Raw genomic sequence first — 14,022 nt, forward strand, 5'->3', positions numbered from 1 at the left:
ATACAGTCAAAAATCTGTGTATATTCATTCACTCCCCAGAAACTTAACAGCCTACAGTTAACCAGAAGACTCACTGACAACATAAACAGTGAACATATATTTTGTATGTTGTGTATTACATACTGTATTCTTACAATTAAGTAAGCTAGAGGGAAGAAAAGTATTAAGAAATTCATGAGGAAGAGAAAATACATTTATAGTACTGTCCCATATTTACTGAAAAAAATCCACACATAAATGGACCCACACGGTTCAAAGCCATGTTGTTCAAGGATTAACTGTACTATTTATTTCCCAATCCTTGATTTCGACATGGCAAAATCCTTCTCAAAATCCTTCAAAATCTAGCTTATCCAAGTTCAAGCCCACAATACCCAGCCTAGCTTTCCAGATTCTGGCTGAACTGCCCGTCCAGGCTCAGAATAGGTGAAGGCAAAGCCTTTAGGGGCCAGGAAGGTAATGAGTGAGTCCATCACAATCCTCAGCCTTGGCGTCGGGGGCAAAAGGGAGTACGACTACACTGTGAGACACTGTTTGGCTTTAGCTACTTGTCATCTGCCAAGAGTGTGGACTCTGGAGAGGGGTGAATGACCTATTCTCAGAGAAGTTGGCAATTCAGACCTTCAGATATAATCTTCCAATTTTTAAGTGTGGAAAACTCATTTAAATATAAAGTACAGGGGGCACCTGGGTGGCTCATTCGGTTAAGCATCTGCCTTCGAGCCCCATGTTGGACTCTCTGCTCAGCAGGAGTCTGCCTCTCCCTGCTTCTGTGCTTTCTCTCACTCTCTGTCTCAAGTAAAATAAATAAAATCTTTACAAAAATATATATACATAGCACAGGACTAGCCAAACTAAATGTATCCACGAGTCACAAGCAGACAAATGGTCCGCAGCCTCACCACTACACAGAGAAAACTGATGTGACCGAAGGCTATTGGCTGCTCCAAGCTTTCCAAATGGTGAGGGACAGCCTGCCAGTCACCCGGTTTCTGAGGTGCACTACACTTCCTATCACACTCCCACTGGACGTTCTTCAACTTCCCAAGTCCATCAGGGGCAGCTCAGGCAGCTCTGTAAAGAGCTTTCTCCTGAAAGCCTTCCTTCACTTTTTTAGGCCTTGGGAATCACTGGGCACATAAGCATGAATGTCCTGTATTTGTATTTTAACTGTGCTGATTACAGTTCACTACTTGGTGAATGTCTAAGTCATGAATAGAGCAGAGGAGTCTGAGAAAAGGCTCTGGAAGATGGGCCACACCCCCCAAATCAGGGCGAGATATGACCTAACACCACCAGGGCAGCTCCAGGACAGGGAAAGGCAATAAGTCCATCCTGTGAAAGCAGGCAAAAATTTCAGGACTCACCTCATCCCTCACTGTCAGGAGCCCTGGGGCCATATTCCTGGTCAGCTGAGTGCTCTTCCTAGAGAAGAGTTGAATTGCAGGGCAGAGCTGGGGAAAGAGGAGAGAGGTAAGGGGGCGCCTAGGAGAAGCACCTTCCATTAGCCTCCCAGTTCACCACAGGTGAGTGGAGATAAGGAAGGCATGCTGTGGGGACATAAGAGCTGCCCATTCTTAACCAGTGTCCCCCCACCCAAAAAAAAGGGCACCCAGAGGCAAATCAGCAACAGGCTGTCCCAGTCCCCAGTTGAGAACTGAAGCCTTCAGCCCCCTGCAGGTAGATGAGACTTTTCTCACTGTGGGGACTCTGTTAAGAGGGAAAGGGCCTCAGAGTACCCAACGGAGAGTACTGACACTGAGAGCCAAAGTCACCTATCATAGGGAAAACAGAAGCTCCCCATCCACATCTTCCCTAAAGCCAAAGGACAAGTCCCAAGAAACCCAAACAGAAAGAGTGCTACAGGTCTCCACAGAATGTAGATTTGGCGGGGGGGGGGGGGGGGGNGGGGAGCGTGAAGCAGGGTGGGTGCCATCACTGTGCTGCCCCCCCCCATTTAAATGCCCAAGACTGAGTTCCTGGGATTTTAAACGTGACTTGAGATTTAAGAAGGAGCAGTCAGCAAATGGCCCAGGTCTTCCACAAGCCAATGTCATGAAGAAATTATTAAGAGGGGAGACTTTCCTTAATGCAAAGACTAGATAACCATTCTTCAGATGTGATTATACGCTTCATACAAATGAACTATACGCTTTTTGGGAACTACAAAGGACAATTCAAGATGAACTGGGTGTTGGAGAACAATTGTGAACACTGTTAGCTGTGATCATGATACTCTGCACATGGGGAAAACAAGTAAGTACTGGGGGCGAACTGACATATGTAATTGTTTTAAAATGTGAAGCTTTCAGCAAGTTAATAGCATAAAAAGAGAGAGGGCTCTTTTGGAATAAAAGGGGCCTTTAGAGACCCAGCAACCAAATGCAACGTGTGGACACTGTTTTAGCAGTTTTGAGCAATCCAGGAAATATGAACACTGGCTGAATGTTAGAGAACAGTAAAGAAATGACATTAATTTTGTCAGCCTCAGGTTAAGGACAGGCTGTGTTGACGGCCTCTGCAGGTAACTGTGGCTGTGCTTAAAGAAAGAGTGGAAGAGCCACCACTCACATACCCTGCTCAGTGCTGAGAAAGCAGCTGCTGTCCCTGAAGAACAGGAACAAAGCAAGGATGTCCCCTCTCACCTTCCGTATGAACATCACACTGGAAGTACTAGTTAATATAAGAAGACAAAATAGATAAATAAATAAAAGGTACACAGATTGGGAAGGAAGAAACAATACTATCTTTGTCTGTAGATGACCTGATTGACTATTTAGGAAATACCAAAGAATCAACAAGAAATTTCTGGCACTACCAAGTGAGTATATCAAGGCTGCAGGATAGAAGGTTAATATACAAAAATCAATTGCTGGGTCACCTGGGTGGCTCAGTCGGTTAAGCATCTGTCTTCAGCTCAGGTCATGATCCCAGGGTCCTGGGAGGAGTCCCACATTGGGCTCCCTGCTTAGCGGAGAGCCTGCTTCCCCCCTCCCTCTGCTGCTCCCCCTGCTTGTGCGCACTCGCTCTCTCTGTGTGTCAAATAAATAAATAAAATCTTCAAATAAATAAATACCATGACTTTCAAAAGCAGGAAACATAGCTGACTTTTCTAACACACAGAAACAGACACAGAAGTTAGACAAAATGGGTAGTCAGAGGAATATGTCCCAGATGAAAGAACAGAACAAAATCACAGCAAAAGAGCAAAACTAAACGTTGGTAAGTAATATGCCTCATAGAGAATTTAAAGCAATGGACATAAAGATACTCACTGTACTTGAGAAAAGATTGGAGGACCTCAATGAGACCGTTGATGAAGAGAAAACATAAAAAAGAACTAATCAGAGATGAAAAACTTAATAACTGAAATTAAAAGTACACCAGAGGGAATAAACAGTAGACAAGAGGAAGCAGAAGAATAAATCAATGACCTGGAGGACAGAGGAATGGAAAGCAATCAAGCTGAAGAGGAAAGGGAAAAAATAGTAATAAAAAATGAAAACAGAAAACTCAGCAACACCATCAAGAGTACTAATATCTGCATTATAGAGATCCCAGAAGAAGAGAGAAAAAAGGGAGCAGGAAATTTATTTGAAGAAATAATCACTGAAAACTTCCTGAATCTGGGGGAGGAAACAAAAATTCCAGATCCAGGAGGCAAAGAGAGATCCCCACAAAATAAACCCAAGGAGCTCCACACCAAAACACATAGTAATTAAAATGGCAAAAAGCAGTGATAAAGAGAAAAATTTTAAAGCATCAAGAGAATAGAAAACAGTTACACATAAGGAAACCCTATAAGGCTATTAGCTGATTTTTCAGCAGAAACTCTGCAGACCAGAGAGTGGCATGATATATTCAAAGTGCTAAAAAGGAAAAATCTGCAACTAAGAATACTCTATCTGGCAAGGCTATCGTTCAGAATAAAAGGAGCAATAAAGAGTTTACCAGACAAACGAAAGTTAAAGAAATTCATGACCACTAAACCAACCCTACAAGCAACGTTAAAGGGGACTTTATGAGAGGAAACAAAAGACCATAAGCAGGAGTGAGAAAAGTAGGAAGCACAAAAGCAGTAAAATTAAGTATATTTATAAAAATCAGTCAAGGGAGGGGCACCTGGGTGGCTCAGTTGGTTGAGCATCAGACTATTGATTTTGGCTCAGGTCATGATCTCAGGGGAGATCATGAGACTACGTCCTGCATCAGATTCTGCACTCAGTGCAGAGTCTGCCTGTCCCTCTCCCTCTGCTCCTGCCCCCACTGGCACACTCTCTTTCACTCTCTCTCAAATAAAAAAAAATAAAATCTTTAAAAAATGTCAGTCAAGGGATTCATAAAAAGGTTGTAAAGTATGACACCAGATACCTAAAACATGGCAGGAAGAGGAAAAAAGAATTGGCTCAAACTTAAGCGACCATCAACTTACTATGAATTGTTGAACACTACATCCAAAAACTAATGATGTACTATATGTCGGCTAATTGAACATAATAAAAAAAATTAAAAAGTAAACTGCTATATACATAATATATTATATATAGACCTTATGGTAATCACAAATTAAAAGCCAATAACAGATGAGCAAAAAACAGAAAGTACTCCAAGTATATCACTAAAGAAAGCCAGCAAACTGTGAGACAAAAAGAAAAAAGGAACAGACAAGTACTACAAAAACAACCATAAAAGAAGTAACAAAATGGCAATAAATACATACCTAATAATAATCACCTTGAATGTAAATGGACTAAATATAACAATCAAAAGACACAGGGTGGCATTATGGATAAAAAAGCAAGACCCATCTATATGTTGTCCACAAGAGCCTCATTTCAGAACCAAAGACACATGCAGACCAAAAGTTAAGGGGTGGAAAAGCACTTATCATGCAAATGGAAGTGGTAAGAGAGCTAGAGTAGCAATATATATATTGGACAAAATAGACTGTAAAACAGACTCTATCAAGATACAAAGAAGGACACTATATAATCATAAAGGGAACAATCCAACAAAAAGATACAACAATTGGTAAATATTTGTGACCCAACATGGGCGCACCCAGATACATAAAGCAGCTAATAACAAACATAAAACTATCAATAGTAATAACAGTAGGGGACCTTAACACCCCACCTATATCAATAGATAGATCATTCAAACAGAAAATCAACAAGGAATCAGTGGCTTTCGACAACACATTTGGCCAGATGGATCTAACAAATATACTCAGAACGTTCCATCCTAAAACAGAATATTTTTTTCAAGTGCACATGGAATAGTCTCCAAAAGAGATCACATTAGGCCACAAAACAAGTCTCGACAAATTCAAGAAGATCAAAATCATACCATGCATGTTTCTGGACCACAATGCTATGAAACTAGAAATCAACCACAAGAAAAAAAATCTGAAAAGAGCACAAATACATGGAGGTTAAATAATATATTACTATATAATGAATGGGTCCACCAGGAAATCAAAGAAGAAATAAAAGAAACAAATGGAAATAAGTGAAAATAAAAACACAATGGTCCAAAACTTTGGGATACAGCAAAGGTTGTCCTAAGAGAGAATTATATAGCAATACAGACCTACCTCAAGAAGCAAGGAAAATCTCAAATAAACAACCTAACCTTACACCTAAAGGAGCTAGAAAAAGAACAAACAAAAACCTAAAGCCAGTCAGTAGAAGGAAAGAAATTATAAAGATCAGGGCAGAAATAAATGAAATAGAAGCTACAAAACCAAACCAACCAAACAAAAACCCAATAGGACAGGTCAATGAAACCAGCATCTGGTTCCTTGGGTGGGGGGGTGAGGGGGACCAATAAAACTGATAAAAAGTAGACTGCTAAAAAAAAAAGAGTAGAGTAGACTCAAATAAACAAAATCATAAAGAGGAGAGAAAGAACTGACACCACAGAAATACAAAGGATTGGAAGAGAATATTATGAAAAATTATTTGCCAACAAACTGGACAACCCAGAAGAGCTGGACAAATTTCTAGAAACATATAGCCACCCAAAACTGAAGCAGGAAGAAATAGAAAATTTGAACATACAGATTACCAGTAGTGAAACTGAATCACTAATAAGAAACCTCCCAACCAACAAAAGTCCAGGACCAGACAGTTTCACAGGTGAATTCTACCAAACATTTAAAGGAAAGTAAGTAACTATTCTCAAACTCTTCCAAAAAATAGAAGAGCAAGGAAGCTTCCAAATTCATTTATGAGGTCAACATTACCCTGATACCAAAACCAGATCAAGACACCGAGAGAGAGAGAGAGAGAGAGAGAGAGAGAGAACTACAGACCAGTATCTCTAATGAACATAGATGCAAAAACCCTCAAAAAATATTAGCAAACCAAATCCAACAATACATTATAAAAATAATTCACAATAATTGAGTGGGATTTATTCCTGGGCTGCAAAGGTGGTTCAGTATTCACAAATCAGTGTAATATATCCATCAACAAGAGAGAGCACAAAAGCCATATGATCATCTCAGTAGATGGGAAAAAAAAAAAGCATTTGACTAAGAACAACATCCATTCATGATAAAAACCCTGATCAATACAGGTTTAGAGGGTACATACCTTAACATAATAAAGGCCATATATGAAAAAGCTGTAGCTAATATCATACTTAAAGGTGAAAAACTGAAAGCTTTTCCCCTAAGATCAAAAAAAGACAAGGATGGGGGCGCCTGGGTGGAACAGCAGTTAAGCGTCTGCCTTCGGCTCAGGGCGTGATCCCGGCGTTATGGGATCGAGCCCCACATCAGGCTCCTCCACTATTAGCCTGCTTCTTCCTCTCCCACTCCCCCTGCTTGTGTTCCCTCTCTCACTGGCTGTCTCTCTGTCAAATAAATAAATAAGATCTTTAAAAAAAAAAAAAAAGACAAGGATGTCCACTCTCACCACTTTTATTCAACATGATACCGGAAGTCCTAGCCACAGTCATCAGACAAGACATAATAGGCATCCAAATTGGTAAGGAAGAAGTAAAACTCGCACTACTTGCAGATGACATGAGACTATATGTAGAAAATCCTAAAGACTCCACAAAAACAAAAACAAAAAACCACCCACAACAACAACAAAACTAATAGTACTGATAAATGAATTCAGTATGGTCACAGGATACAAAATCAATATACAGAAATCCATTGCATTTCTATACATTAATAACAAAGTAGCAGAAAGAGAAATTAAGAAAACAATCCCATTTACAATTGCCTGAAAAATAATAAAACCTAGGAATAAACTAAACCAAGGAGGTAAAGTATCTGTACTCTGAAAACTATAAAGCACTGTTGAAAGAAATTGAAGATGACAGAACAAATGGGAAGATATTTCATGCTCATTGATCAGAACAATTATTGTTAAAATGTCCATACTACCCAAAGCAATCTACAGATTTAATGCAATCCCTATGAAAACCAACAGCTTTTTTCTCACAGAACAAGAATAATCTTAAAATTTGTATGGAACCACCCACCCACCCACACAAAAGAAACAACCCAGAAATAGCCAAAGCAATCTTAAGAAAGAACAAAAATAGAGGTATCACAATCCCAGATTTCAAGATATACTACGAAGCTGTAGTAATCAAAACAGCACTATACTGGCACAAAAGGCAGACACATAGATCAACAGAGCAGAAAAGAACACCCAGAAATAAAACCATGATGGTCAATTAATCTTCAAAGCAGGAAAGACTATCCAATGGGAAAAAGTCTCTTCAACAAATGGTGTTGGGAAAATGACAGCTACATGTGAAAGAATGAAACAGGACCACCTTCTTACACCATACACAAAAATAAACTCACAATGGATTAAGAACCTAAATGTAAGACCTGAAACCGAGAAATCCTGTAAGAGCACAAGCAGTAATTTCTCTGACATCAGCCATAGCAACACTTTTCTATATATGTGTCCTGAGGCAAGGGAAACAAAAGCAGAAGTAAACTATTAGGACTACATCAAAATAAAAAACCTTCTGCACAGCAAAGGAAACAATCAACACACCTAAAAGACAGCCTACTGGATGGGAATATATATTGGCAAATGACATATGCAGTAACGTTTAGTATGCGAAATATATAAAGAACTTCTACACCACCACCAAAACCCCCCCAAATAATCCAATTACAAATAGGCAGAAGAACAGACATTTCTCCAAAGACAACAGACACATGAAAAGATGCTCAACATCACTGATCATCAGGGAAATACAAATCAAAACCACAACAAAATACCACCTCACACCTGTCAGAGCGGCTAAAATAAAAAATACAGGAAACGAATACTGAAGAGGATGTGAAGAAAAAGGAACCCTCATGCACTGTTAGTGGGAATGCAAACTGGTGCAGCCACTGTGGAAAACAATATGGAGGTCCTTCAAAAAAATAAAAATAGAACCGTATACGATGCAGTAATTTCACTATTTGGTATTTACCCAAAGAATATGAAAACACTAATTTTAACAGGTATAAACAGGTATATGTACTCCTATGCTTACTGCAGCATTATTTACAATAGCAAAGATATGGAAGCAACCTAATTATCCAATGATAGATGAATGGATAAAGATTTGATACACACACACACACAAAATGCATTACTTAGCCATAAAAAAGAATGAAATCTTGTCATTTACAACATGAATGGATCTAGAGGGTATAATGCTAAGTGAAATAAGCCAGCCAGAAAAAGACATATACTGTATGACTTCACTTGTATGTGGAATTTAAGAAACAAAACAAACGAACAAAGGAAAAATGAGACCAAAAAGCAGACTCTTAACTATAGAGAACAAAGTGATGATTACCAGAGAAGAGGTGGGTGGGGAGATGGGTTTGAAATAGGGGAAGAGGATTAACAATACACTTATCCTGATGAGCACTGAGTGATGTATAGAATTGCTGAATCACTACATTTACACCTGAAACTAATGTTAACACTAATGTTAATTGTACTGGAATTTAAAAAAGAGAAAAGGCCTCAAAATGGATTAAACACCTAAATGTGAAACCTGAAACCATAAAATTCCTAAAAGAAAAGAGTCCGTAATTTCTTTGACATCAGCTGTCACAGCGTTTTCCTAAACGTGCTTCCTCAAGGAGGCCTGTTTGGCTCAGTTGGTTAAGCATATGCCTTTGGCTCAGGTCACGATCTCAGGGTCCTGGGATCAAGTTCTGCATTGGGCTCCTAGATCAGCAGTGAGCCTGCTTCTCCCTCTGCCTGCAGCTCCCCCTGCTTGAGCCCTCTCCCTCTCTTTCTCCGACAAATAAACAAACAAAATCTTAAAAAAAAAAAAAATATGCCTCCTCAGGCAGGAAAAACAAAAGCAATAATAAAATATTCGGACCACATCAAAATAAAAAGCTTCTGCGCAGTAAAGGAAACCATCAACAAAAGACCACCCCTGCTGAATGGGAGAAGATATTTGTAAAAGATACATCCAATAAGTGGTTAATATCCAAAATATTTAAGAACTTACACAACTCAACACCAAAAAAACATTTTTTTAGATTGGCAGGACCTGAATAGACACTTTTCCAAAGAAGACATACAGATGGCCAACAAACACATGAAAACATGCTCAATATCACTCATCAAGGAAATGCAAATTAAAACTACAATGAAATATCACTTCACACCACTCAGAATGGCTAGTATTAAAAAGACAAGAAATAACGAGTGTTGTCAAGGATATGATGAAAATAGAACCTTCACACACTGTTGGTGGGAATGTAAATTGATACACTGGTACAACCACTGTGTAAAACAGTATGGAGTTTCCTAGAACACTTAAAAATAGAACTACCACGTGATCCAGTAATTTCACTACTGGATATTTACCCAAAGAAAATGAAAATGCTAATTCAAAAAGATACATTCATCCCTATGTTTACTACAGCATTATCTACAATAGCCATGAGATGGAGGCAACCTGAGTGTCCATCAATAGATGAATGGATGAAGAACAAAACACATGAACCAAAAAAAACCACTCAAACAGAAAATGGTGGTTGTCAGAAGGCAGGTGGTGGGGATGTGAGCAAAATAGAAAAAGGGGATTAAGAGGTACAAACTTCCAGTTATAAAATAAATAAGGCACAGAGATGAAAAGTACACCATAGGGAATAGTCAATAATATTGTAATAACACTGTATACTGAGAGATGGTGACTACACTTATCGTGGTAAGCACTAATATATAGAATTGTTGAGTCAATATACTGTACATAAACTAATGTAACATTGTATGTTAATTATACTTTAATAAAAATTTTTAATAAAAAAATTCCTTATTCATAAAAGATGCATACTGAAGTATTCACAGGTAAAATGATATCTGGGATTTGCTGCAAAATACTTCAGAAGAGAAAACCAAAAAGGAAGAGGAAGAGCAGAATGGTGACAACTGCTAAAGCCAAGTGAGGGGGACAGAGACGCTCTTTCAATATTCTTGCTACATGTGGCTGTATTTGTAAAATTTCCATAATAAATTGTAGATTTAATAACCCCATCTCCCACCACACCCCCAAAAATAAGGAAAGTAGAAGAAACTTGAAAGGGTGGGGATATGCGGACCGCAAACACTGGATGGTCTGATTCCTTAGGGGCTGAGACGAAGGATCAGGAGAAAATGAATGTTTTTTTAATCAGTGTTAGATGTATGAGACAATCTTTAAAAATAGAGCACCTCTTTTTAAATTTTCATTAACTTTGAAAGGGAAAGAAGAACAGCTAGCTCCAAGGTAAAAGTTACTTCACCCTCTACTGCACCATTTACGGTTCCACGAAATGAAAATTCTACCACCTAATGTGCAAGATGGCTGAGGAAATAAAAATATGGGCAGTACAAGACTACTGTTCTCAAGACAGCATTTCTCCCCATCTTTGTTTTGCCAGCACTGCCAAGGCCCTGAGAATACAGCGGAGTGAATGTATGGGGAGGTTGAAAGCTCCTGAATGAAGGCAGAGAAATGGGCCCCAGGAGGACACCTGTGCAGGAATGTGTCCTTTCAAGAACAGGCCAGGCTTCCTGGGAATCCACCTGCAGCTCTGAGCCCCACACGGAATATTACACACACAAAGCTGACACCATAAGAACACAAAGAAGTGGTGCCACCTGAGATGGGCTGCCAGGCCCTTAGGAGATCTCCCCTCCCTAACAAGCAGTTCCCCCTGGATGTAGTGGGGGAGGGCAGATTGCTCCAGGGCGCACCTGGGCATACCAGAAGCCGTTTCCACCTCAGGAGTCTCTCCCGGCCCCGAGAGCAGCCTGGAAACTTCCAAGGCTGCAGCTGGGTTCCACTTCACTAAAGCATCAGAACCAGGCAGGGAAGGGATGGACAGCCAGGAACACAGGCAGGGTGTGAGTTTTAGCGCACACCTGCTCTGAATTCAGGCTGACACCTGGTACATTAATCCTCTACATACCCACGGGGCTCAGAAAAAACACACATGAACGTTATTGATCACTTAGCATATGTCAGACATAAGTTTTAACTCTTTCCACACTCACACCAGCTCCAGCAGGCCTTGCTCAGGAAGAGCCAGTGAGAAAGGGGCAGACCTGGATTTGAACTCTCCCAACGGGACAGTTTGGGGGCGGGTTGTGGACAACTTGGGGAGGGGTCTCCCACCGCAAGCCTAGCACAGGCCCGCTGGACAAAGGCATTGCCCAAAGAGCTACACACTCTGGGGTGCAGACTGGGGGAGAAAGGATAGGGGTGATAACTGGTGAATCTGAGTGATAAACCCATGAACTTTACGACTACTTCTGGGTACGCTTGGGTTTCATTTTCATAAGGAAAGTTAAAAACAAGAACTTAAGTGCGGAGGTCTTACCCTCCATTGTCTCTCCCACCTCCAGTAATTCAGGGGGGCAGGGGGGAGTGCCCTGTCCGGTGGATTTCACTTCAGTTGCGCCGCCCCAAGCTCCCGGAAGGGCCCCCACGGCCGAGGAGGCAGACAACCGGGAAGCGCCGATGTGGACCCAAGGACGCCGCACGCAACCCGGGGATGTCTGACCCCGCCGGGCCCTTCCAGCGCCCTCAGGGGCCCGCGGGACCGAGGCCCCGACCCGAGTCTCTCGCCCCAGCCGCCCCCACCATCGAGGCAAAGCTGGGTGTTTGCCCCAGGCTGATCTTCCCCGCCAAGACCTGGGCGCATGGAGCCAAGCGGCGCCGGCATCACCGCGGTGGGCTCCAGCGACCCACGCGCCCGCGGCCCGCGTGCCCCAAGTCACCCAGGCCAACCCGGCCCCTCCGGCACAGGACGCTGGGACCCCAGCCCCGCCGGACAGCGCGCGCCCGACACTCCCGCCCACAGCCCTTCCCAGGTGGAACGCCCCGGCCCCGCCGGGAAAACCAAACCTCCAGCAACCCGCGGCCACAGCGAACCAACCCTGCTCGCCCTCGCCCGGCGTTCCCCACCCTGCCTCCCCGGGACCGCGGCCGCAGCGGACTCGCTTACCGCAAGCGTGCAAGGACGGTCAGCAGTGACAAGAGACGCCGGCGGCCACGGGGCTACGTACCCACAGTGCCCTGGGCGAGGGTCTTCAATACCCACAATGCCTCAGAGCACAGCGCGCCTGCGCTGACACCGCCCGACTGGAGTGGGCCTCGGGCGACCCCACGTGGTAGTTGCCTGCTGCACTCCATTGGACCCCTGAACTCAAGTGACTGATTTACAGTCCCTTAGGCTTTTGCAGAAATTGTGAAAAACCAGGCAAGTAAAATCAAACTGACTTTCCCGTACAAGAGAAGGGTGGCTTAGGTGAGAAAATACTTTTAATTTATAGGGCCCTTGTATTTTTTAATAATTTAAAAAATGGTTACCTGGATGTGTTCTTGTCCTCCATCCTGCAGATTCACCCCTAGGTTTACATTTAAATAACAATGCAAAAAGAACGAACTTCTAAAAAATGCCAAAGATAGTGGCATTGTTCTTTTCTAAGGAAGATACTGAAGTTCATAAAAAAGAGGAAAAATGAGAGAAAACTTGTTAACCTTAAAAATAAAACTGCCAGGGGCGCCTCGGTGGCTCAGTTAAGTGTCCGACTCCATCTCAGCTCAAGTCTTGATCCCAGCCTATGAGTTAAAGCCCAGCGCTGGGCTCCATGCTGTGGGCGGAGCCTACCAATAAATAACATCATAATATAACATAATATAGCACTGCCAGCTATTTTACCCGCAAAAATGGGTTCATTAAGAAATAGGGAATTGCAATCCCAGACACGTAAGTTTTGGCAAAACCATCAACAAGGTCAGGAGCAAAGGAGAGTAAGCTCTTTAAATGAATAAAGGAGGCCTTGGGAGGGACTGTTCTAAACTAAAAGTCTATTGGAGAGAACCGGAGCTCGAAGTGTAGTGGCTTCTCATTGGCTGCGCTGCTGCAGGGGAGTGGGGAGGAGGAGGAAAACTACCTAACTCCTCCTGGGGTAGTAAAGTAGTATCCCAAGGTCTATCTTTTCCTATTGGGTCTGCAATTGTCCGTGAGTGATAGGACTTCAAAGTTCCGCATGCCGGCCTCTCGGCTCCATTCTTTTTTTTTTTTTTTTTTTGCTCCATTCTAAATGAGGTTTCCTTTTATTTTCACATTTCCCCGTTTCAATCAAGATCTTTCTTCAAAAGCACTGCTGATCAAGAGTCAGGTTTTTTATGTTTAGTGGTTTTGTCCCTCAGTGCCAGGAAAAATGTTTCCTGGTTGTCATGGCCTATGTCAGAGGGAAAATGCAAAGCAGTTGGAAACCACTTAAGGCCACATTTGAGTAACAAGGAAGGTTAGGAGGGTACATGAAGGGTTTTGTTTTTTTTTAAGTTTGATCAGGCAACAAAATATGAAACTTAATTATACACAACAGAACTGTGGGACCAAATCTGCTATTGATAATACAGCTTATAAGCCTGCAAATTCAGAAATCATGAATTTGAATAAGAATCCAAAGTCAGTTAATAGTTCAGAAGAAAGAAGACTTTTGTGAATTCTGAACCTTCTAACCC

The 14,022-nt window shown here is 41.8% G+C and overlaps 1 protein-coding gene across 5 annotated transcripts in view; it reads right to left on the bottom strand.

Annotated features, from left to right (window-relative positions):
- The window catches only part of ZNF169 (zinc finger protein 169), a 43,085-nt gene extending 30,299 nt beyond the window's left edge, over window positions 1-12,786 (bottom strand). For 3 of the 5 annotated variants that reach the window (XM_008690881.2, XM_008690880.2, XM_040620359.1), the window contains exon 1: window positions 1,368-1,858. In XM_008690881.2, coding sequence (XP_008689103.2) covers window positions 1,368-1,505 — 138 coding nt within the window. In that variant the 5' untranslated portion in view covers window positions 1,506-1,858. Of the gene's footprint in view, window positions 1-1,367; window positions 1,859-12,493 lie in introns of those variants that run through there. The other 2 variants (XM_008690882.2, XM_040620360.1) reach the window with 1 other exon arrangement.
- Between the last annotated feature and the right edge of the window lie 1,236 nt (window positions 12,787-14,022).

This window comes from Ursus maritimus, unplaced genomic scaffold (assembly GCF_017311325.1).
Source record: "Ursus maritimus isolate PB19 unplaced genomic scaffold, ASM1731132v1 scaffold_34, whole genome shotgun sequence".
Classification (NCBI taxonomy): Eukaryota; Metazoa; Chordata; class Mammalia; order Carnivora; family Ursidae; genus Ursus; species Ursus maritimus.